Below are 23,878 nucleotides of genomic sequence, written 5' to 3'. Positions count from 1 at the left end.
TTTGTGGGGTCCTGTCCTCAGTCAGAGCATTCCCTGTGTGTGTGCGGTGTGTCGGTACGGCTGTGTCGACATGTTGGATTAGGAAGGTTACGTGGAGGCGGAGCAGAGGCCGATAAATGGGATGTCGCCCCCTGTGGGGCCGACACCAGAGTGGATGGATAGGTGGAAGGTATTAACCGACAGTGTCAACTCCTTACATAAAAGGCTGGATGACGTAACAGCTGTGGGACAGCCGGCTTCTCAGCCCGCGCCTGCCCAGGCGTCTCAAAGGCCATCAGGGGCTCAAAAAAAAAAAACCGCCCGTTACCTCAGATGGCAGACACAGATGTCGACACGGAGTCTGACTCCAGTGGCGATGAGGTTGAGACATATACACAATCCACTAGGAACATCCGTTACATGATCTCGGCAATGAAAAATGTGTTGCGCATTTTCTGACATTAACCCAAGTACCACATAAAAGGGGTTTTATTTTTGGGGAGAAAAAGCAGCCAGTGTTTTGTTCCCCCATCAGATGAATGAATGAAGTGTGTAAAGAAGCGTGGTTTTCCCCGATAAGAAACTGGTAATTTCTAAAAAGTTACTGATGGCGTACCCTTTCCAGCCAGAGGATAGGTCACGTTGGGAGATATCCCTTAGGGTGGATAAGGCGCTCACACGTTTGTCAAAAGATGGCACTGCCGTCTTAGGATACGGCCACCTTGAAGGAACCTACTGATAAAAAGCAGGAGGCGATCCTGAAGTCTGTATTTACACACTCAGGTTATATACTGAAACCTGCAATTGCCTCAGCATAAATAGTGCTGCTGCAGCGTGGTCTGATACCCTGTCAGATAATATTAATACGCTAAGACAGGGATAATATTTTGCTAACATTGAGCATATTTAAGACGTTGTCTTATATATAAAGGATGCACAGAGGGATATTTGCCGGCTGGCATCCAGAATTCATGCAATGTCCATTCTGCCAGGAGGGTATTAGAAACCCGGCAGTGGACAGGTGATGCTGCATTTAAAAGGCACATGGAGATTCTGCCTTATAAGGGTGAGGAATTGTTTGGAGATGATCTCTGGGACCTCGTATCCACAGCAACAGCTGGGAAGAAAAATTTTTACTTCAGGTTTCCTCACAAAAGCCTAAGAAAGCACCGTATTTTCAGGTACAGTCCTTTTCGGCTTCAGAAAAGCAAGCGGGTCAAAGGCGCTTCCTTTCTGCTCAGAGACAAGGGAAGAAGGAAAAAGCTGCACCAGTCAGCCAGTTCCCAGGATCAAATATCTTCCCTCGCTTCCTCTGAGTCCACCGCATGACGCTGGGGCTCCACAGGTGGAGACAGGTGCGGTGGGGGCGCGTCTCGGGAACTGCAGGGAACAGTGGGCTTGCCCACAGGTGGATCCCTAGGTTCTGCAAGTAGTATCACAGGGATACAGGCTGGAGTTCGAGACGACTCCCCCTCGCCGTTGCCTCACATCAGCCTTACCTGCTGCCCTCGGAGAAAGGGAGTACTGGCGGCAATTCACAAGCTGTACTGCCAGCAGGTGAAATCAAGGTACCCCTCCTTCAACAAGGCCGGGGTTACTATTCCAAAATGTTGTGGTACCGAAACCAGACGGTTCGGTGAGACCCATTCTAAAATTGAAATCCTTGAACACTTATATACGAAGGTTCAAGTTCAAAATGGAATCGCTCAGGGCGATTATTGCAAGCCTGGAAAATTTCAGGGTATCACTGGACATCAAGGATACTTACCTGCATGTCCCTATTTACCCTCTTCACCAGGTGTACCTCAAAATTGTGGTACAGGATTGTCATTACCAATTCCAGACGTTGCCGTTGGTCTGTCCCCGGCACCGAGGGTATTTACCAAGGTAATGGCCGAAGTACTTATCCCGTACTTGGACGATCTCCTTATAAAGGCGAGGTCCAGGGAGCAGTTGTTCGTCGGAGTAGCACTATCTCGGGAAGTGCTACAACAGCACGGCTGGATTCTGAATATTCCAAAGTCGCAGCTGGTTCCTACGACGCGTCTACTGTTCCTGGGTATGGTTCTGGACACAGAACAGGATAAAAAGGGTTTCTCCCGGAGAAGTCCAAGGAGTTGGCGTCTCTAGACGGAGACCTCCTAATACAAATGCAGGTATCGGTGCATCAATGCACGCGAGCCTTGGGAAAGATGGTAGCTTCTTGTGAAGAATTTCCATTCGCCAAGTCCCATGCAAGGATCTTCCAGTGGGATCTGTTGGACAAGTGGTCCGGGTCGCATCCTCAGATGCATCGGCGGATAACCCTGTCTCCAAGGGCCAGGGTGTCGCTGTGGTGGTGACTGCAGAGTGCTCATCTTCTAGGGGGCCGCAGATTCGGCATACAGGACTGGGTCCTGGTGACCACGGATGCCAGCCTTCAAGGCTGGGGGGCAGTCACACAGGGAAGAAACTTCCAAGGCCTATGGAAAAGTCAGGAGACTTCCCTACACATAAATGTTCTGGAACTATGGGCCATTTACAATGCCCTAAGTCAGGCTAGACCCCTGCTTCAACACCTGCCGGTGCTGATCCAGTCAGACGACATCACGGCAGTCGCTCATGTAAACCGACAGGGCGGCACAAGAAGCAGGATGGCGATGGCAGAAGCCACAAGGATTCTCCGATGGGCGGAAAATCATGTGTTAGCACTGTCAGCAGTGTTCATTCCCGGAGTGGACAACTGAGAAGCAGACTTTCTTTTTCATCCACTAGGGGTCACTGGAGTACTCTTGGGATATGGACGGCGTAGCAGAAACAAAGGCACTGAATATTTAAATTTAGAACTCTCCACCCCTCCATATCCCAGAGTACCTCAGTGTACGACCTCAGTGTTTTTTCCGTGCTCAAAGCACTAACAACGGCTTGTGGGATTCCCACACTTTGTGGAAGATTTTTATTAATTTTTCATTTTTATTTTTTACTATACATCCCTTCCCAGTTTATTGAAAAACATGGGTCCGGGATAGTGCCGCTGCAACAGCGCATGGCGTGTCGGTCCTCACAAAGAGCACCCTCACAGCCACAGGCCCACTGGCCTGCAACAGCTGGACGGAACTTACATAAAGAAGCCCCGTCACAGCCATAAAAAAGTGATCAAAGAGCTGGACGGAGCTTACAGAAAGAAGCCCCGTCACAGCCATGAAGAGGATCAAGCAGCTGGACGGAGCTTACAGATAGAAGCCCCGTCGCAGCTACGCCCGGAAAGCTCTGAGCTTAGAATAAGGTATGCTGGGGAAAACGGGGCGGTCAGCGCAGGCGGCCGCCCCGCTGTGTGGTGTGCCGTTCACAGTGAAGGGGGAGGTCAGCTCCCGCTGCCGCCCGAGGTGTGGGGACATTGTAGCGCTTAGCGCACGCCGCTGCTCGCTCCACTTGGCGCCCGTTCCGCCGCTGGTCTCCCCACTCAGCGCCCTCCCCACACGGCCACAGTCTTCAGCACAAGACCTCCGGCCAGGCCTCCGCTGATCTTCTCTGAGAGGCCGCCGCCCGCCGCAGCTCTCTCGCTATGGGGTCCGTTACAGCCGCTCCGTACAGCAGGGCGCCGTCATCGCTCCCTGCAGTGAGCGTCCCAGCTCACCGCTAACAGCAGAGAGTACAAGGAGGGACGGAGACCCGCCGCACAGACAGCGGGGCTCTCACATAGAAACCCGGGCAGCTTGACTAGCAACGCGCTCCGGCCAGCCGATTTCGGCTGCTCGGGGTTATGGTCCTTCGCTTCCCTGCATTCCCAGCTCCCCGCTGAGACACAGCGCTACAGGGAGTACAGGGAAGGGGGAGGGAGTGGGGGACCTGGTAGATTACTGCATGGCTGCAGCTGCCAGATGCATGTAATAGGCTGTTGAGCCTATATATATATATATATATATATATATATATATTTATGTATAAAAGTTATTAATATTAACAGAAGATATTAAAGGCAGAGCTTATATTAAAGGTCATCTGCCTGTGATGTTATTATAACCTGCATGTGCTGTGATTATCAGTGTATATTAGACTGTGATTATCATGGGCAGCAGATATTGTAATTTCTCCTATGAGTTACAATGTAAGCATGGCATGGGGGCCATTTTTAATCATGTTTCCTGTTGCTGCCATAATTCCAGAACATTCCTACACTACATCTCTTCGCCACCGGAGGCGCAGGGGTGTTAGTGGGAAAAATTTGGGTCAGGTTTCACATAGGCCATGTAAACTGTATTTAGCCATAAATATATTTATCCATAAGTGTATATATATATATATATATATATATATATTACGCACTTTAAGTCTGTCCTTTGGCTATTGTGGTGTCTGTCTGTATAAGCATACAACACAGACTAAATATAAGGTTTACTATAATGTCGGTACATAAATCTACCGCAAATTCTGTTGGTTTGTACGTTTCCACTCCGGAAGCAGGGTCAGTCCCAGATCCTATGTTAAGCATAACGCCTCTCCACACGAGCGGTAAGATCGGAGTCTCCAAAGTTACTCCGCAAGCTCTAACAAAGGATTTTCAGTCCAGGGTATTAATTTATACTTATAATTTAATCTGACAATTATACAAACCTCACAGCGGTACCTACCACTGACAAGGGTACATTAAACCAGCAGTCAGATAGTGCGGGGGTTTGACAACCATACATTGCTAATAACAGTGAGTCAGTGTCTCAAATTTTACAGAGATTAGGTAGACTCTAACATCTAATCTGTCGATTTTCCTAAACAACAGATTTTCAATGAGTTATTAGTTACAATATCTGACTAACAGTTAACTCTATTTACCCGTTCTAAATGGGACAATACGTCATTGGTGAATTCGTCTGTGACAAACATTATAAACATTTGGGTCACTAGACGCTCTATGTATGTAAACAATGACGATCATTGTTAATAAAAAGCTGCAGAGTATTTCTGTAAAGCTTCGGCTAACACGATTCTAGCTTTTCATCGTCGCTAGTTTCACCAAAACAAGCCTAGAACTTGTTTAATGCTAATTTGATATTCAGACAAAAGATTACCCGACGTTTAATCCCTTTAGACTTCAGTTTTTGTTTCAAGGCTGTGGTACAAAAACAGTCACGACTTGTAACGACATGGTGCTAAAGTCAACAAGCCAGTGGCTTAACGGCCTCTTAGGTCATCTAGCATTTCCAATTGTGGACGCGCGCCGTTACACGTGACATTTGCCGGGTTTTCCAAACATCCACTCATGGATGTATCAGCTATTTACATCTGCTGGTTTCAGCTGTTTTTATTTCCACACCTGGTACACCAACAGAGTCAGGGTTACTTATTCCCCTCTGTTTGGGGTAGCGAAGCCGAAGGGCTCCGTCGCAGTATCAATCAGCAAGTCACTTACTACAGTTGGAAATGGATTTACTGCAGTTAGTACTTGCATAGTTGAAGCCACAAGATTGCATGATTATGCTTGATCTTCACAATGTGTATTTACCCATTCCGGGTTGGTCACCGCATAACAGGTTCTTGCGTTTTGCAATACGCCACAACCATTAACCATTTCAGGTTCTACCTTTTGGCCTCTTGTCAGTGCCTCGGGTATTCACCAAGGTGATGTTGGGGCAATAGCTCATTTCAGAGCCCTAGCGGTGACAATCGTTACATATTTAGACGATCTGCTCATAAGAACTCTGTCTCAACAGAAGTTCATCTTACTTGCGCTACTAATGTACACCACGGTAGCAGGTCAAGTTCGAAAACAATCGCATCTAATTCCGTCTAAACGACTTCAGTTCCTAGGTAAGATTATAAATACGGTAAATCTAAGAGATTTAACTACTACACCAGCAAGAACAAATATACCAACTAGTACAATTCGTGCAAAAGCCACGCACACTAGCGGTACATTGGTGTATTCGCCTATTAGGAACAATGATGTGTTTTCAAAGCGCTGGAACAATGATGTTTTTTCAAAGCGCTTTAGTTCGCCGGGTTTCAGGGCGAGAGTGTATATACTCTGGACGAGAGTCTCAGAGGTTCAGGAGTTGTAGTTAAAAAGATCAGCGACAGGGGTTCTAAAACGGATCACGACAGATTGCTGTCTATAAATGTCCTGGAACTCCGTGCAATGTACAATGCACTATATGCTTCGCTTTCAGTCTGTCCAAGTGCAGTCAGACAACGCAACGGGAGTTGCATACACAACAACCAGGGAGGACCGAGAAGCCGCATGGCAATGCGGCAGGTAGTTCGAATCCTCAAATTGCCCAGAACACCATTAGGTGATGTTGTCTACGGGGATCATTCCGGGAGTGGACATCTGTTAGACAGATGATCTCAACCGTCAGAATTTTTATCCATAAAACTGGGCATTTCATCCACAGGTGTTTCATATGTGAATCCACAAGTGGGGTTACCCTCAGGTATACATGATGGCATCTTGCCACAATTACAATCGCTCAGTATGTGTACAGAGCGAGAGATCACAAGGGCAGTGGCAGTGGAGGTCTCACATTCGTGTGGTCATACAGCTTCGTGTATCTGCCTCCACCATTTTCCTCTGCTCTCTTTCTATCTCTCCGTTGCTAAAACGGATCATAAGACAGTTCGTCACAGTCATACTAGTGATATCTCATGGATTTCGGAGAGCTTGCTTCTCAAAGCTCCAAAGAATACTTGCACACGATCTTGGGCCCTCATAATACGTCCAACCTGTTACAACAGGGACCGTTCGTTGACCCCTATTCACATATGTGCTGCGGTTGACGGGGTGGGGGTTCAGACCACCCTCTTAAGGAAATACATAGGGCATTACAGTATTGGTATACCAACCATGTTATGAGCTAGGAAGCCGCTTACGGCAGCTCATTATTACACAATTTGGTGTGCCTATATAGGTGGGTGTGAGGCTCAGAAGTTTCCGACATCATCTTTCACGTTACCCGTATTCTGTTATTTACAGACGGGGTGGGATGGAGAACTGCGTTTATCTGCACTGAGGGTGCAGGTATCTGTGTGGTCAAGTTATTTTCACAGACGTTTGAATCTATTGCGTAGGTACACACCTTTTTTTACAAGGTGTGTCATCAAGGTGCAGCCTCCATTTATCCCACCTACAGCGCCATGCGACTTGAAGCTGGGTTCAGATTTCTTACAGTTTTCATATTTTTTGAACCCTTACAACAAATGGGTATTAAGTTTCTCAATTGGAAAACGTTTTCTTCTAGCCGTAGCTTCGGCAAGGGGTTTTGTTTTCATATTTGGGTGCCTTGTATTCCAAGCCACCGTATTTGAGTTTTATCATAACAAAGCAGAATTTCGGACCAATTCCGATTTCTTATTCTTCACAGCAATAAACCAAGAGTGGTTCCTGTGTTGACAGCACATTCTAGAATTATGAATGTGGTACACGCATTACGCGTCTATATGTCCCGAACGTCTACAGTACGTAATACGTATACGTTGTTTGTTATATATGATGCTGCCAACTGGAGTTAGCCAGTTTCTCAGCAAACATTATCCAGTTGGATAAAAATGACTACAAGTCAGGCTTACTTTAAGGCTAAGTTACAGTCGCCTACGTCAGTAATAGCTCATCCCACAGGTTCTGTGGGAATGTCATGACCAGCTGGTCGTGCAGCGTCTACGACGCGGCTACATAGCCTTCAGTGCACACGTTTGTGCGCGTTTACACGTTATAAAACGGTTGCACGTTTGTGCGCGTTTACACGTTATGAAACGGTTGCGGCATCAGCATCTAGCTTTGGCCGTCTACTGTTACAGGTGTCAAACAGCTCTCCCGCCCACGAGGGAAGCTTTGGTACGTCCCAAGAGTACTCCAGTGACCCCTAGTGGATGAAAAAGAAAGTAGGATTTTGGTACTTACCAGGTAAATCCTTTTCTTTGAATCCATAGGGGGCACTGGACGCCCACCCAGAGCAGTTTTACCTGGGTTGTTTGTTTTACCTGGGTTGTTTTAAGCTCAAAGGAGCTTATGATAACACATTTTACCAGGGTTGTATTAAGCTCAGAGGAGCTTATGGTAAGAAATTTTCACCGATTGGTTCAAATGATAAAGGTCTATCGGTTATGGTGTCAACTGTTTAGTTGACAGTAACGTTATGGGTCAACTTTGTTGTTGTCCGTTATGTGATAGGAATTCTCCATTGTCAACCTCTCTATAGTCTTGTTCGCTCAGTAAAAAACACTGAGGTCGTACACTGAGGTACTCTGGGATATGGAGGGGTGGAGAGTTCTAAATTTAAATATTCAGTGCCTTTGTTTCTGCTACGCCGTCCATATCCCAAGAGTACTCCAGTGCCCCCTATGGATTCAAAGAAAAGGATTTACCTGGTAAGTACCAAAATCCTACTTTCTCAGCAGACACGACCTCCACCCGGGAGAGTGGGGACTTCATCCAGAAGTCTTCCAAATGATTGTACACCGTGGGGAAAGGCCACAGGTGGACAGGATGGCGTCCCGCCTCAACAAAAAGCTACAAAGATATTGCGCCAGGTCAAGGGACCCTCAGGCGATAGCTGTGGACGCTCTGGTAACACCGTGGGTGTACCAGTCGGTGTATGTATTCCCTTCTCTGCCTCTCATACCCAGGGTAATGAGAATAATAAGAAGGAGAGGAGTAAGAACTATACTCATTGTTCCGGGTGGACAAGAAGAGCTTGGTACCCAGAACTCCAAGAAATGATCTCAGAGGACCCATGGCCTCTGCCGCTCAGACAGGACCTGCTGCAGCAGGGGGCCTGTCTGTTCCAAGACGTACCGCGGCTGCGTTTGACGGCATGGCGGTTGAACGCCGGATCCTGAAGGAAAAGGGCATTCCGGAGGAAGTTATCCCTACGCTATTTAAAGCTAGGAAAGAAGGGAACGCAAACCATTATCACCGCATATGGCGGAAATATGTTGCGTGCTGTGAGGCCAGTAAGGCCCCAAAGGAGGAATTTCAGCTAGGTCGATTTCTGCACTTCCTACAAGTCAGAGGTGACTATGGGCCTAAAATTGGGTTCCATTAAGGTCCAGATTTCGGCTCTATCGATTTTCTACCAAAATAGAACTGGCTTCACTGCCTGAAGTTCAGACTTTTGTTAAGGGAGTGCTGCATAGTCAGCCCCCGTTTGTGCCTCCAGTGGTACCGTGGGATCTCAACGTAGTGTTGGATTTCCTGAAGTCGCATTGAGTTGAGCCACTTAAATCCGTGGGGCTACAATACCTCACGTGGAAAGTGGTCATGCTGTGGGCCTTGGCGTCGGCCAGGCGTGTATCAGAATTGGCGGCTTTGTCAAAAGCCCTTATCTGTATTTTATATGGATAAGGCGGATTTGAGGACTCTTTCCCAATTCCTTCCTAAGGTGGTAGCAGTTTTTCATGTGAACCAACCTATTGTGGTGCCTGCGGCTACTTGGGACTTGGCGGATTCCAAGTTTCTGGACGTAGTCAGGGCCCTGAAAAGTATATGTTTCCAGGACGGCTGGAGTCAGGAAAACTGACTCGCTATTTATCCTGTATGCACCCAACAAGCTGGGTGCTCCTGCTTCTAAGAAAGCTATTGCTCGCTGGATCTGTAGCACGATTCAACTTGCACATTCTGCGGCTGGACTGCCGCACCCTAAATCTGCGAAAGCCCATTCCACGAGGAAAGTGGGCTCTTCTTGGGCGGCTGCCCGAGGGGTCTTGGCTTTACAAATTTGCCGAGCTGTTACTTGGTCGGGTTCAAACACTCTTGCAAGAGTCTACAAGTTTGATACCCTGGCTGAGGAGGACCTAGAGTTTGCTCATTCGGTGCTGCAGAGTCATCCGCACTCTCCCGCCCGTTAGGGAGCTTTGGTATAATCCCCATGGTCCTTACGGAGTCCCCAGCATCCACTTAGGACGTTAGAGAAAATAAGATTTTACTCACCGGTAAATCTATTTCTCTATCGTCCTAGTGGATGCTGGGGTTCCTGAAAGGACCATGGGGAATAGCGGCTCCGCAGGAGACAGGGCACAAAAAGTAAAGCTTTAGGATCAGGTGGTGTGCACTGGCTCCTCCCCCTATGACCCTCCTCCAAGCCTCAGTTAGATTTTTGTGCCCGGCCGAGAAGGGTGCAATCTAGGTGGCTCTCCTAAAGAGCTGCTTAGAAAAGTTTAGCTTAGGTTTTTTATTTTACAGTGAGTCCTGCTGGCAACAGGATCACTGCAACGAGGGACTTAGGGGAGAAGAAGTGAACTCACCTGCGTGCAGGATGGATTGGCTTCTTTGGCTACTGGACATTAGCTCCAGAGGGACGATCACAGGTACAGCCTGGATGGTCACCGGAGCCTCGCCGCCGGCCCCCTTGCAGATGCTGAAACGAGAAGAGGTCCAGAATCGGCGGCAGAAGACTCCTCAGTCTTCTTAAGGTAGCGCACAGCACTGCAGCTGTGCGCCATTTCCTCTCAGCACACTTCACACGGCAGTCACTGACCAGGGTGCAGGGCGCTGGGAGGGGGGCGCCCTGGGAGGCAAATGAAAACCTTTTTTGGCTAAAAATACCTCACATATAGCCTCCGGGGGCTATATGGAGATATTTAACCCCTGCCAGAATCCATTAAAGAGCGGGAGACGAGCCCGCCGAAAAAGGGGCGGGGCCTATCTCCTCAGCACACAGCGCCATTTTCCCTCACAGAAAGGCTGGAGGGAAGGCTCCCAGGCTCTCCCCTGCACTGCACTACAGAAACAGGGTTAAAACAGAGAGGGGGGGCACTAATTTGGCGTTAGAAATATATAAAAGATGCTATAAGGGAAAACACTTATATAAGGTTGTCCCTATATAATTATAGCGTTTTTGGTGTGTGCTGGCAAACTCTCCCTCTGTCTCTCCAAAGGGCTAGTGGGTCCTGTCCTCTATCAGAGCATTCCCTGTGTGTGTGCTGTGTGTCGGTACGTGTGTGTCGACATGTATGAGGACGATGTTGGTGAGGAGGCGGAGCAATTGCCTGTAATGGTGATGTCACTCTCTAGGGAGTCGACACCGGAATGGATGGCTTATTTAGGGAATTACGTGATAATGTCAACACGCTGCAAGGTCGGTTGACGACATGAGACGGCCGACAAACAATTAGTACCGGTCCAGACGTCTCAGAAACACCGTCAGGGGTTTTAAAACGCCCGTTTACTTTAGTCGGTCGACACAGACACAGACACGGACACTGAATCCAGTGTCGACGGTGAATAAACAAACGTATTCCTTATTAGGGCCACACGTTAAGGGCAATGAAGGAGGTGTTACATATTTCTGATACTACAAGTACCACAAAAGAGGGTATTATGTGGGATGTGAAAAAACTACCGTAGTTTTTCCTGAATCAGATAAATTAAATGAAGTGTGTGATGATGCGTGGGTTCCCCCCGATAGAAAATTATGGGCGGTATACCCTTTCCCGCCAGAAGTTAGGGCGCGTTGGGAAACACCCCTTAGGGTGGATAAGGCGCTCACACGCTTATCAAAACAAGTGGCGGTACCGTCTATAGATAGGGCCGTCCTCAAGGAGCCAGCTGACAGGAGGCTGGAAAATATCATAAAAAGTATATACACACATACTGGTGTTATACTGCGACCAGCGATCGCCTCAGCCTGGATGTGCAGAGCTGGGGTGGCTTGGTCGGATTCCCTGACTAAAAATATTGATACCCTTGACAGGGACAGTATTTTATTGACTATAGAGCATTTAAAGGATGCATTTTCTATATATGCGAGATGCACAGAGGGATATTTGCACTCTGGCATCAAGAGTTAGTGCGATGTCCATATCTGCCAGAAGATGTTTATGGACACGACAGTGGTCAGGTGATGCAGATTTCAAACGGCACAAAGGTGTATTGCCGTATAAAGGAAGAGGAGTTATTTGGGGTCGGTCCATCGGACCTGGTGGCCACGGCAACTGCTGGAAAATCCACCGTTTTTACCCTAAGTCACATCTCTGCAGAAAAAGACACCGTCTTTTCAGCCTCAGTCCTTTCGTCCCTATAAGAGTCATATCTGCCCAGGGATAGAGGAAAGGGAAGAAGACTGCAGCAGGCAGCCCATTCCCAGGAACAGAAGCGTTCCACCGCTTCTGCCAAGCTCTCAGCATGACGCTGGGACCGTACAGGACCCCTGGATCCTACATGTAGTATCCCAGGGGTACAGATTGGAATGTCGAGACGTTTCCCCTTCGCAGGCTCCTGAAGTCTGGTTTACCAAGGTCTCCCTCCGACAAGGAGGCAGTATGGGAAACAATTCACAAGCTATATTCCCAGCAGGTGATAATCAAATTACCCCTCCTACAACAAGAAAAGGGGTATTATTCCACATTATATTGTGGTACTGAAGCCAGAAGGCTAGGTGAGACCTATTCTAAATCTAAAAAAATTTGAACACTTACAAAGGTTCAAATCAAGATGGAGTCACTCAGAGCAGTGATAACGAACCAGGAAGAAGGGGACTATATAGTGTCCCGAGACATCAGGGATGCTTACCTCCATGTCCAAAATTTGCCCTTCTCACTAAGGGTACCTCAGGTTCGTGGTACAGAACTGTCACTATCAGTTTCAGACGCTGCCGTTTGGATTGTCCACGGCACCCCGGGTCTTTACCAAGGTAATGGCCGAAATGATGATTCTTCTTCGAAGAAAAGGCGTCTTAATTATCCCTTACTTGGACGATCTCCTGATAAGGGCAAAGTCCAGGGAACAGTTGGAGGTCGGAGTAGCACTATCTCGGATACTGCTACAACAGCATGGGTGGATTCTAAATATTCCAAAATCGCAGCTGATCCCGACGACAAGTCTGCTGTGCCTAGGGATGATTCTGGACACAGTCCAGAAAAAGGTGTTTCTCCCGGAAGAGAAAGCCAGGGAGTTATCCGAGCTAGTCAGGAACCTCCTAAAATCAGTGCATCATTGCACAAGGGTCCTGGTAAAGATGGTGACTTCCTACGAAGCAATTCCATTCGGCAGATTTCACGCAAGAATTTTTCAGTGGGATCTGCTGGACAAATGGTCCGGATCGCATCTTCAGATGCATCAGCGGATAACCCTATATCCAAGGACAAGGGTGTCTCTCCTGTGGTGGTTACAGAGTGCTCATCTTCTAGAGGGCCGCAGATTCGGCATTCAGGATTGGATGCTGGTGACCACGGAGGCCAGCCCGAGAGGCTGGGGAGCAGTCACACAAGGAAAAAATTTCCAGGGAGTGTGATCAAGTCTGGAGACTTTTCTCCACATAAATATACTGGAGCTAAGGGTAAATTTATAATACTCTAAGCTTAGCAAGACCTCTGCTTCAAGGTCAGCCGGTATTGATCCAGTGGGAAAAACATCACGGCAGTCGCCCACGTAAATAGACAGGGCGGCACAAGAAGCAGGAGGGCAATGGCAAAAACTGCAAGGACTTTTCGCTGGGCGGAAAATCATGTGATAGCACTGTCAGCAGTGTTTCATTCCGGGAATGGAAACTGGGAAGCAGACTTCCTCAGCAGGCACGACCTCCACCCGGCAGAATGGAAACTTCATCGGGAAGTTTTCCACATGATTGTAAACCGTTGGGAAATACCAAAGGTGGACATGATGGCGTCCCGTCTGAACAAAAAACGGGACAGGTATTGCGCCAGGTTAAGAGACCCTCAGGCAATAGCTGTGGACGTTCTGGTAACACCATGGATGTACCAGTCGGTGTATGTGTTCCATCCTCTGCTTCTCATACCTAAGGTACTGAGACTTATAAGACGTAGAGGAGTAAGAACTATACTCATGGCTCCGGATTGGCCAAGAAGGACTTGGTACCCGGAACTTCAAGAGATGCTCACAGAGGACTTATGGCCTCTGCCGCTAAGAAGGGACTTGTTTCAGCAAGTACCATGTCTGTTCCAAGACTTACCGCAGCTGCGTTTGACGGCATGGCGGTCGAACGCCGGATCCTAAGGGAAAAAGGCATTCCGGAAGAGGTCATTCCTACCCTGGTCAAAGCCAGAAAGGAGGTGACCGCACAACATTATCACCACATGTGGCAAAAATATGTTGCGTGGTGTGAGGCCAGAAAGGCCCCACGAAGAAATTTCAACTCGGTCGATTCCTGCATTTCCTGCAAACAGGAGTGTCTATGGGCCTCAAATTGGGGTCCATTAAGGTTCAAATTTCGGCCCTGTCGATTTTCTTCCAGAAAGAAGTGGCTTCAGTTCCTGAAGTCCAGAAGTTTGTCAAGGGAGTATTGCATATACAACCCCCTTTTGTGCCTCCAGTGGCACTGTGGGATCTCAACGTAGTTCTGGGATTCCTCAAATCACATTGGTTTAAAACCAGTCAAATCTGTGGATTTGAAGCATCTCACATGAAAAGTGACCATGCTCTTGGCCCTGGCCTGGACCAGGCGAGTGTCAAATTGGTGGGTTTTTTCTCAAAAAAGCCCATATCTGGTTGTCCATTTGGACAGGGCAGAGCTGCGGACTCGTCCCCAGTTCTCTCCCTAAGGTGGTGTCAGTGTTTCACCTGAACCAGCTTATTTTGGTGCCTTGCGCCTACTAGGGACTTGGAGGACTCCAGGTTGCTAGATGTTGTCAGGGCCCTGTAAATATAGGTTCCAGGACGGCTGGAGTCAGGAAAACTGACTTGCTGTTATCCTGTATGCACCCAACAAACTGGGTGCTCTTGCTTCTAAGCAGACTATTGCTAGTTGGATGTGTAATACAATTCAGCTTGCACATTCTGTGGCAGGCCTGCCACAGCCAAAATATGTAAATGCTCATTCCACAAGGAAGGTGGGCTTATCTTGGGCGGCTGCCCGAGGGGTCTCGGCTTTACAACTTTGCCGAGCGGCTATTTAGTCAGGGGCAAACACGTTGGTAAAATCCTACAAATTTGATACCCTGGCTAAGGAGGACCTGGAGTTCTCTCATTCGGTGCTGCAGAGTCATCCGCACTCTCCCGCCCGTTTGGGAGCTTTGGTATTATCCCCATGGTCCTTTCAGGAACCCCAGCATCCACTAGGACGATAGAGAAAATAAGAATTTACTTACCGATAATTCTATTTCTCGGAGTCCGTAGTGGATGCTGGGCGCCCATCCCAAGTGCGGATTATCTGCAATACTTGTACATAGTTACAAAAATCGGGTTATTATTGTTGTGAGCCATCTTTTCAGAGGCTCCGCTGTTATCATACTGTTAACTGGGTTCAGATCACAGGTTGTACAGTGTGATTGGTGTGGCTGGTATGAGTCTTACCCGGGATTCAAAATCCTTCCTTATTGTGTACGCTCGTCCGGGCACAGTATCCTAACTGAGGCTTGGAGGAGGGTCATAGGGGGAGGAGCCAGTGCACACCACCTGATCCTAAAGCTTTACTTTTTGTGCCCTGTCTCCTGCGAAGCCGCTATTCCCCATGGTCCTTTCAGGAACCCCAGCATCCACTACGGACTCCGAGAAATAGAATTATCGGTAAGTAAATTCTTATTTTCTCGTAGTCCGTAGTGGATGCTGGGCGCCCATCCCTAGTGCGGATTGTCTGCAATACTTGTATATAGTTATTGCCTAAGTAAAGGGTTATTGTTGAGCCATCTGTTGAGAGGCTCAGTTGTTATCATACTGTTAACTGGGTATAGTATCACGAGTTATACGGTGTGATTGGTGTGGCTGGTATGAGTCTTACCCGGGATTCAAAATCCTTCCTTATTGTGTCAGCTCTTCCGGGCACAGTATCCTAACTGACGTCTGGAGGAGGGTCATAGTGGGAGGAGCCAGTGCACACCAGGTAGTCCTAAAGCTTTCTTTAGTTGTGCCCAGTCTCCTGCGGAGCCGCTAATCCCCATGGTCCTTACGGAGTCCCCAGCATCCACTACGGACTACGAGAAATAGATTTACCAGTGAGTAAAATCTTATTATATATACTCACGCACTATACACCAAATTGTCTCACTTCTAACTGTAACATTGTTAGTTTTCAGACTGTGTGCTGGTTCCTCCTCTCTGAGTTTCTCCACACACACTAGACTGGGCAGGCTTACTTGTTCCGATGTTTAATATATGTGGTGAATGTAAATGTCTTCTGTCAGCATGGTGAAAAGAGTTGTGTGTACTGTTTGTCACACCAGGTTTTCCCCCTCTCATGCAGATTCTCTCATGTGTGAACACTGCAGCCAGCCCTCACAATGAAGTGGGGCTTCAGGGGGTGATTTGCAGGAGCCTGCTTGGCTCAGCTCTATAAAATCTATGATGGCTGACATGTCTTAATGAATTAACTACTGCTAGACAAGAAAGGTAGCAGTTACAACAGTCTATGGCTGCCCTGGCAAAAGATAGGGCAAACAGCAGACGTGCTTTCCCTCTGTCAAATCCATTACCCCCAAAAAGGGGGTTACCTAATATACTCTCGGAATCCGAAGAGGAGGTACCAGAGGTAGAGGAGGGGGAGGAGCTAGAATCTAATACTGAATTAGATGGTTCCTCTGCTGCACAGGGAGTAGTCTTACTTATCATTGCTATTAGAGATGTCCTAAATATTCCTGGGAACGAGACAGATGTGCAGCAATCCTTTTTCTCCACACAGAAAAAGCTACAGGTCACATTTCCTGACCCTAAGAAACTAGATGATCTTTTTAGGGAGCCATGGGCTACTCCTGACGAGAAATTCCAGGTTTAAAAAAAAATGGATGAGTGTGGAAGCCTTACCCTTCACAGGAGATTGGCTGTTCGGGGGTGAATTGGATACCTGGATTTCGAAGGCTACTGCTGGTTAGTCCACGTATCTTCCCTCGGCTGCTCCACCGGCTAGAAGTTCTTACACTGGGCCGTCTCTGCAGTCCTTTCCGAAATCGCGCTTTAAAGGTAAGGCGCCAGTTGCCTCAAATGCGGCACGAGGTTCCAGAGGTAAGTCACGAAAACCTGCCACCACTGATTCTCAGCAACAGGACGTCAGCTCTGTCTCCTCAAAACCCTCAGCATGACAGTGTCCTTCCGCCCCAGGGGGACCTCAGGGTGGGAGCTCGTCTGAGATTCTTCAGCCCCATTTGGAACAGTTCCTGCCAGGACGCCTGGGTTAAAGACCTGATCTCCCAGGGCTACAGGCTGGAGTTCAAAAGTCTTCCACCTCACAGGTTTTTCAAGTCTGGTTTACCAGCTTCAGAAACCATGCACCTCACATTACAGGAGGCCATTCAAAAGTTGGCCCATACCCAGGTCATTGTTACTGTACCACTCCCAACAACTAAGCGAGGGATACTATTCCAGCCTTTTTGTGGTACCAAAGCCGGACGGTTTGGTGAGACCTATTTTGAACCTCAAATTGCTAAACCCATATCTGCGGGTTTTCAAGTTCAAAATGGAGTCTCTGAGAGCAGTGATCTCAGGTCTGGAGGAGGGAGAGTTCTTGGTCTCCCTGGACATAAATGACGCTTACCTCCATATACCAATATGCCGCCTCATCAGGCCTACCTCAGGTTTGCCCGGTTATAGGAACATTATCAGTTCCAGGCGCTGCCCTTCGGCCTACCCATGGCCCCAAGGGTTTTCACCAAAGTGATGGCGGAAATGAAGTTCCAACTCAGGATTCATGGAGTGAACATTGTCCCCTACCTGGATGATCTGCTGATCAAAGCAAGATCAAAGGAACTACTGCTGGGCAGCATCTTCCGCATGACCTCTCTGCTGTCACACCACGGTTGGATTCTGAATTTTCTGAATTCTCACCTGGAGCCAAGCCAGCGTCTCCAGTTTCTCGGAATGATCCTGAACAAAGTGGCTCAGAAGGTCTTACTTCCTACAGACAAGGCGAACGCACTTCGGGAATTGGTTCGGGCCGTTCTGCAGAAAAACCGGGTCTCAGTACATCTCTGCACCCGTCTGTTGGGAAAGATGGTGGCCTCCTTCGAGGGCATCCAATTTGACAGATACCATCCAACTGGATCTCCTGAAGAAGTGGTTGGGTTTGCATCTGCAGATGCACCAGATCATGTGTCTCTCACCACAAACCAGAATTTCTCTCCTGTGGTGGTTGCAGTCCTCAAACCTCTTGGAGGGGCGGAGCTTCGGGATCCAGGATTGGATTCTACTGACAATGGACGCGAGCCTCCAGGGCTGGGGAGCTGTTACTCAAGGAAAACAGTTTTAGGGTCGCGGGTCAAGTCTCGAAGCTCGCCTTCCTATAAACATACTGGAACTCACAGCGATATACAATGCTCTGCTGCAGGCAGCTCATCTGCTCCAAGGTACAATCAGACAATGCCACTGCTGTGGCTTATGTCAATCAGCAAGGATGGACAAAGAGCAGGGCCTGCATGAGGGAGGTATCCAGGATCCTCCTCTGGGCCGAAAGGAACGCAAGGGCGGTGTTGGCCATATTCATTCCGGGAGTCGACAACTGGGAGGCAGACTTCCTTAGTCGTTACGACCTCCACCCAGGTGAGTGGGGTCTCCAGCCTCAGGTGTTTTGACTAATAACATCTGTAGGGCTGTCCGCAGATCGGTCTGATGGCCTCTCGGCTCAACAACAAGCTTGTTGCTATTGTTCCAGGACGAGGGCCCCTCTGGCAGCAGCAGTGGACTCCATGGGATTACCAGCTGGTGTACCTGTTCCCTCCGATTTCGTTGCTCCCCAGGGTTCTAAAAAGAATCAGAAGAGCGGGAGTTCAGGCAATCCTCATTGCCCCCGACAGGCCTCAGAGGGTTTGATACGCGGATCTTCTGGACATGACCATAGAAGACCCCCTAGCCCCTGCCACTAATGGAAGATCTTCTTCAGCAAGGGCCGTTCGTCTACCGGGACTTACGGCGGCTTCGTTTAACGGCATGTCGATTGTGCGGAACATTCTAGCTGAGAAGGGAATTCCGGGTACGGTTATTACCACCATGATTTAAGCCAGAAAGGCTGTCACGTCAAAGCATTACCGCCATATCTGGAAGCGGTACGTCTCCTGGTGTGAGAGCCAAAAATATCCTCCTGCAGATTTCAACCTGGGGCGCTTTTTGCATTTCTTACAGGCTGGTGTGGATATGGGCCTAAGGTTGGACTCCATAAAGGTTCAGATCTCGGCCTTGTCCGTTGGCTGCTTTACCTGAGATCCAGATGTTCCTGCAGGGTGTCCTGCACATCCAGCCTCCTTTTGTGCTGCCCACGGCACCTTGGGATCTAAACGTGGTTTTGTCCTTTCTACAGTCCTCTTGGTTTGAACCTCTGATGTCGGTGGAGGACAAGTAACTTACGTGGAAGACGTGTATGCTCTTAGCCTTGGCTTCTGCTAGGCGCGTTTCAGAACTTGGCGTTTTGTCCTGTAGAAGTTCCTACCTGGTCTTTCATGAGGACAGAGCGGAACTCAGGGCTCGACAACGGTTCCTGCCTAAGGTGGTAACTGCTTTACACTTAAATCAGCCTATTGTGGTTCCAGCGGCTTTGGCCACTTCCTCGATTCCTGAGTCATTGGGTGTGGTGCGAGCCCTGAGAATTTACATCAAGAGGACTGCTGCTATCAGAAAATCGTATTCCCCTCTTTGTGCTGTATGATGCTCTCAAAAAGGGCCATCCTGCTTCAAAACAGTCCATTGCCCACTGGATTAGGCTTACTATTCAACAGGCCTACACTTTGGCGGCCTTGCCTATTCCTCGGTCTATCAAGGGCCACTACACCAGGTGTGTGGGTTCCTCCTGCGCGGCTGTCCGGGGTGTGTCTGCCCTGCAACTGTGCCGAGCCGCTACCTGGTCAGGGACAAACAGTCAAGTTTTACAGGTTTGATACCCTGGCTGCAGAGGATGTCCAGTTTGGACATACGGTGTTGCAGGCGTCTCAGCACGTTCCCACCCGTTCTGGGAGCTTTGGGACGTCCCCATCGTACTAAGGTGTTCCCAGTATCCCTTATGGATGATAGAGAAAAGAGGATTTTAATTACCTACCGGTAAATCCTTTAAATCCTTTTCTTGTAGTCCGCCTCTGTGCTTCCACTTTCCTACAAGTTATTGTTCTTGTGTGAAGTTGTTTCCAACAGCTGTTGCTGTTCTGGTTTCACTAGCTGTTGCTGTTCTGGTTTCACTAGCTGTTGCTGTTCTGGTTTCACTAGCTGTTGCTGTTCTGGTTTCACTAGCTGTTGCTGTTCTGGTTTCACTAGCTGTTGCTAGTGTATTTGTTCTGATGTGTGCTGGTTCGTTAATCTCACCACTTGTTGTTTGTCATGTTCTTCCTCTCAAGTATGTCCATCTCCTTCGGGCATAGTTTTCGTAGACTGAGCTGTGGAGGAGGGGGCATAGAGGGGAGGAGCCAGCACACCCTGTTGAAAAAATTTAAAGTGCACCGGTTCCTTTGGACCCCATCTATACCCCATCATACTAAGGTGTTCCCAGTATCCCTTATGGACTACGAGAAAAGGATTTACCGGTAGGTAGTTAAAATCCTCTTTTTTATACTGCATTATAAAGTAGCTCCTAACCTGCTGGACAAATGTGTAGTAAGCAAAGATATACAGGGCTTTCTGACCTATTAACGATTCATACGTTGGCTTTCTTTGGTGCTGGTCGCGTAGGGCCTGTACACATACCCTTCCTGTGTGTCTTTAGATATTAGACTAAGACGCAATAACTGAACAGGGCAGACTTAGTGAGAATCTCCCAATGAGCGCTTCTCACCAGACTATCTTGTGTTAGGTCTCGATGTGACCATTGATAAAACCGAAGTAGAGATAAAAGATCTTGTGAAGAGCATGGACCGCTGGAAGAACATGGAGAAGGATCACATGGACGCCATTAACCATGACACAAAGGAGCTGGAGAAAATGACCAACCGGCAGGGAATGCTGCTGAAGAAGAAGGAGGAGTGCATGAAGAAGATCCGGGAGCTGGGCTCCTTACCTCAGGAGGCATTTGAAAAATATCAAACCTTGAGTTTAAAACAGGTAAATGATGGCGAGCCAATCATTATTATCTCCGCCAGTCTCTGTAAACGCCAGATTCCGTAGCCTGACTAGACCAGAGACTTGTACTGAGAAACTTTTTGGCCATGATACCCGGTTTGGTGCTAAAGACATGAAGTGGTTGCCCCAGTTTGTTTAGCATTTCCCTCATGTCCTGATGGTCTTTGCAGCTGTTCCGGAAGCTGGAGCAATGTAACACGGAGCTGAAGAAGTACAGCCATGTGAATAAGAAAGCCTTGGACCAGTTTGTGAACTTCTCTGAGCAGAAAGAGAAGCTCATTAAGCGGCAGGAAGAGCTGAACCGCGGCGAAAAGTCCATCATGGAGCTGATGAATGTTCTGGAGCTGCGGAAATACGAGGCCATCCAGCTCACCTTTAAGCAGGTTGGTTATTCAGCTAAACGTTGGCGAAAGCCTGAGCGTGATAGTGTATTAGCTGATGATCTCATGATTACTTGGTTCATTAACGTTTGCTAATACCGGATGTTTCTCTGGGAAGTACTGACACATTGGCTTTGTCTAACATGTGCGTCCAATTATAACCAACATCCAATTATACAACTGTTGGCTGTTGATTTTGTTGAGATTTAACACTAACTTTCACACTGTTCTAGGTGTCAAAGAATTTCAGTGAAGTGTTCACAAAACTGGTGCCTGGTGGCAAAGCCACCCTGGTGATGAAGAAAGGAGATATCGAGGGGAGCCAGTCGCAAGATGAAGGGGAGGGTAACGCCGAGAGCGAGAAGGGCTCCAGCTCACAGAGCAGCGTCCCATCTGTCGACCAATTCACTGGCGTCGGCATACGGGTAATGTACAAGTGTGGGTGCGAGTGAGCTGCCGCACAACTACATACAGGGGAGTGTGTGCGAGTGAGGTGCTGCACAGCTATATACAGGGTGTGTGTGTAAGTGAGCAAGGTGCTACACAGCTGTATGCAGGGTGTGTGTGTGTGTGTGTAAGTGAGCGAGGTACCGCACAGCTGTATACAGGGGGTGTGTGTAAGTGAGCAAGGTGCCGCACAGCTGTATACAGGGGGTGTGTGTAAGTGAGCAAGGTGCCGCACAGCTGTATACAGGGGGTGTGTGTGTAAGTGAGCAAGGTGCCGCACAGCCGTATACAGGGGGCGGAAGTAAGCGAGTTGCTGCACAGCTGTATACAGGTGGTGTGTGTGTAAGTGAGCAAGGTGCTGCACAGCTGTATACAGGTGGTGTGTGTAAGTGAACGAGGTGCTGCACAGCTGTATACAGGTGGTGTGTGTAAGTGAGCGAGGTGCTGCACAGCTGTATACAGGTGGTGTGTGTAAGTGAGCGAGGTGCTGCACAGCCATATACAAGGGGTGTGAGTGAGCGAGTAATCACACAGCGGTATACAGGGGGTATAAGTGAGCGAGGGGCCACACAACATTATACAGGGGGGGTGTAAGTGAGGTAAGTGCCGCACAGCCGTATACAGGGTGTGTGTGTAAGTAAGCAAGGTGCTGCACAGCCGTATACAAGGGGTGTGAGTGAGCGAGTAATCACACAGCGGTATACAGGGGGTATAAGTGAGCGAGGGGCCACACAACATTATACAGGGGGTGTGTAAGTGAGGTAAGTGCCGCACAGCCGTATACAGGGTGTGTGTGTAAGTAAGCGAGGTGCTGCACAGCCGTATACAAGGGGTGTGAGTGAGCGAGGTGCCGCACAGCTGTATACAAGGGGTGTGAGTGAGCGAGTAATCACACAGCGGTATACAGGGGGTGTAAGTGAGCGAGGTGCTGCACAGCCGTATACAGGGGTTGTGTGTAAGTAAGCGAGGTGCTGCACAGTTGTATACAGGGTGTGTGTGTAAGTGAGCGAGGTGCCGCACAGCTGTATACAGGGGGTGTGTGTAAGTAAGCGAGGTGCTGCACAGTCGTATACAGAGGGTGTGTGTAAGTGAGCGAGGTGCTGCACAGTCGTGTAAGTGAGCGAGGTGCAGCACAGCTGTATACAGGGTGTGTAAGTGAGCGAGGTGCTGCACAGCCATATACAGTGTGTGTGTGTGTGTGTGTGTGTGTGTGTGTGTGTGTGTGTGTGTAAGTAAGCGAGGTTCCATTTCAGCCGTATACAGGGTGTGTGTGTAAGTAAGCGAGGTGCTGCACAGTCGTATACAGGGGGTGTGTGATGTACAATCGGGCACTGTGTGTGGGGGTGCTCGGTGTGAGTACTGGGCTACTGGTATGAGATATGATGCACAGCCAGGTGCTGAGTGTGAGGCATGCTCCACCTCACTGTGTATGTGAATGAGGTGAATACATCCTGAGCCTCGTGTCTCTCCCACAGGTCTCTTTCACAGGCAAGCAGGCGGAGATGAGAGAGATGCAGCAGCTCTCTGGAGGACAGAAGTCTTTGGTGGCGCTGGCCTTGATCTTTGCTATCCAGAAATGTGATCCGGCTCCCTTCTATCTGTTTGATGAGATTGACCAGGCTTTGGATGCCCAGCACAGGAAGGCCGTGTCAGGTAACTGCTGTGTGACCGGCATCACTATCTGGTAGTTACACACCTGTGCGGCCTCTCTGTCTGTCTCTGTGTTTGTCTTTGTGAACGAGGGGCGCAGTTGGATGGTGTGGAAGCATCATCCCGTAGGCTGTGCTCAGTGGAGGTGTACTTAGCAGCGAGCTATGCAGACCGATGATGGTGACCGGTATCAAATCAAATGTACGCATTTCTGTTGTAACTAGGATGTTTACTGTCCAATATAGTTACAGCAGCATCACTGGGGCTGTATGTGATTAGGACAGACGTGCACCTTAATATCTATCCCATGACACATAATAGGGTCTAGATTTGGGCAAGCATGGCGTGAAATCCAGAGGTATTGTAGGAGGACCGTTTAGCCATCAGCATCTATACAATTACATACAGCAATACTCTGATGTTGCACACTATTATCAGGAGTGGGTGTTTCTGGGTCCCGGATTTCAGGTGCCGCTATGGTACTACAAAGGTTAAACACCAGTGTTGCAGCACCGTAACGGTGGTGGCATGTATTTAC

The 23,878-nt window shown here is 48.6% G+C and overlaps 1 protein-coding gene across 1 annotated transcript in view; it reads left to right on the top strand.

Annotated features, from left to right (window-relative positions):
• Positions 1–23,878, top strand: part of SMC3 (structural maintenance of chromosomes 3) — a 123,312-nt gene that overhangs the window by 90,843 nt on the left and 8,591 nt on the right. The window contains exons 24-27 of the mRNA XM_063962634.1: positions 20,598–20,845; positions 21,034–21,246; positions 21,477–21,668; positions 23,166–23,343. Of these exons, the coding sequence (XP_063818704.1) occupies positions 20,598–20,845; positions 21,034–21,246; positions 21,477–21,668; positions 23,166–23,343 (831 nt within the window). The remainder of the gene's footprint in view (positions 1–20,597; positions 20,846–21,033; positions 21,247–21,476; positions 21,669–23,165; positions 23,344–23,878) is intronic.

Source organism: Pseudophryne corroboree, chromosome 3 (genome assembly GCF_028390025.1).
Source record: "Pseudophryne corroboree isolate aPseCor3 chromosome 3, aPseCor3.hap2, whole genome shotgun sequence".
Taxonomy (NCBI): domain Eukaryota; kingdom Metazoa; phylum Chordata; class Amphibia; order Anura; family Myobatrachidae; genus Pseudophryne; species Pseudophryne corroboree.
The sequence above is the reverse complement of the archived record's forward strand: the minus strand, read 5'-3'. Positions and strand labels throughout refer to the sequence as shown.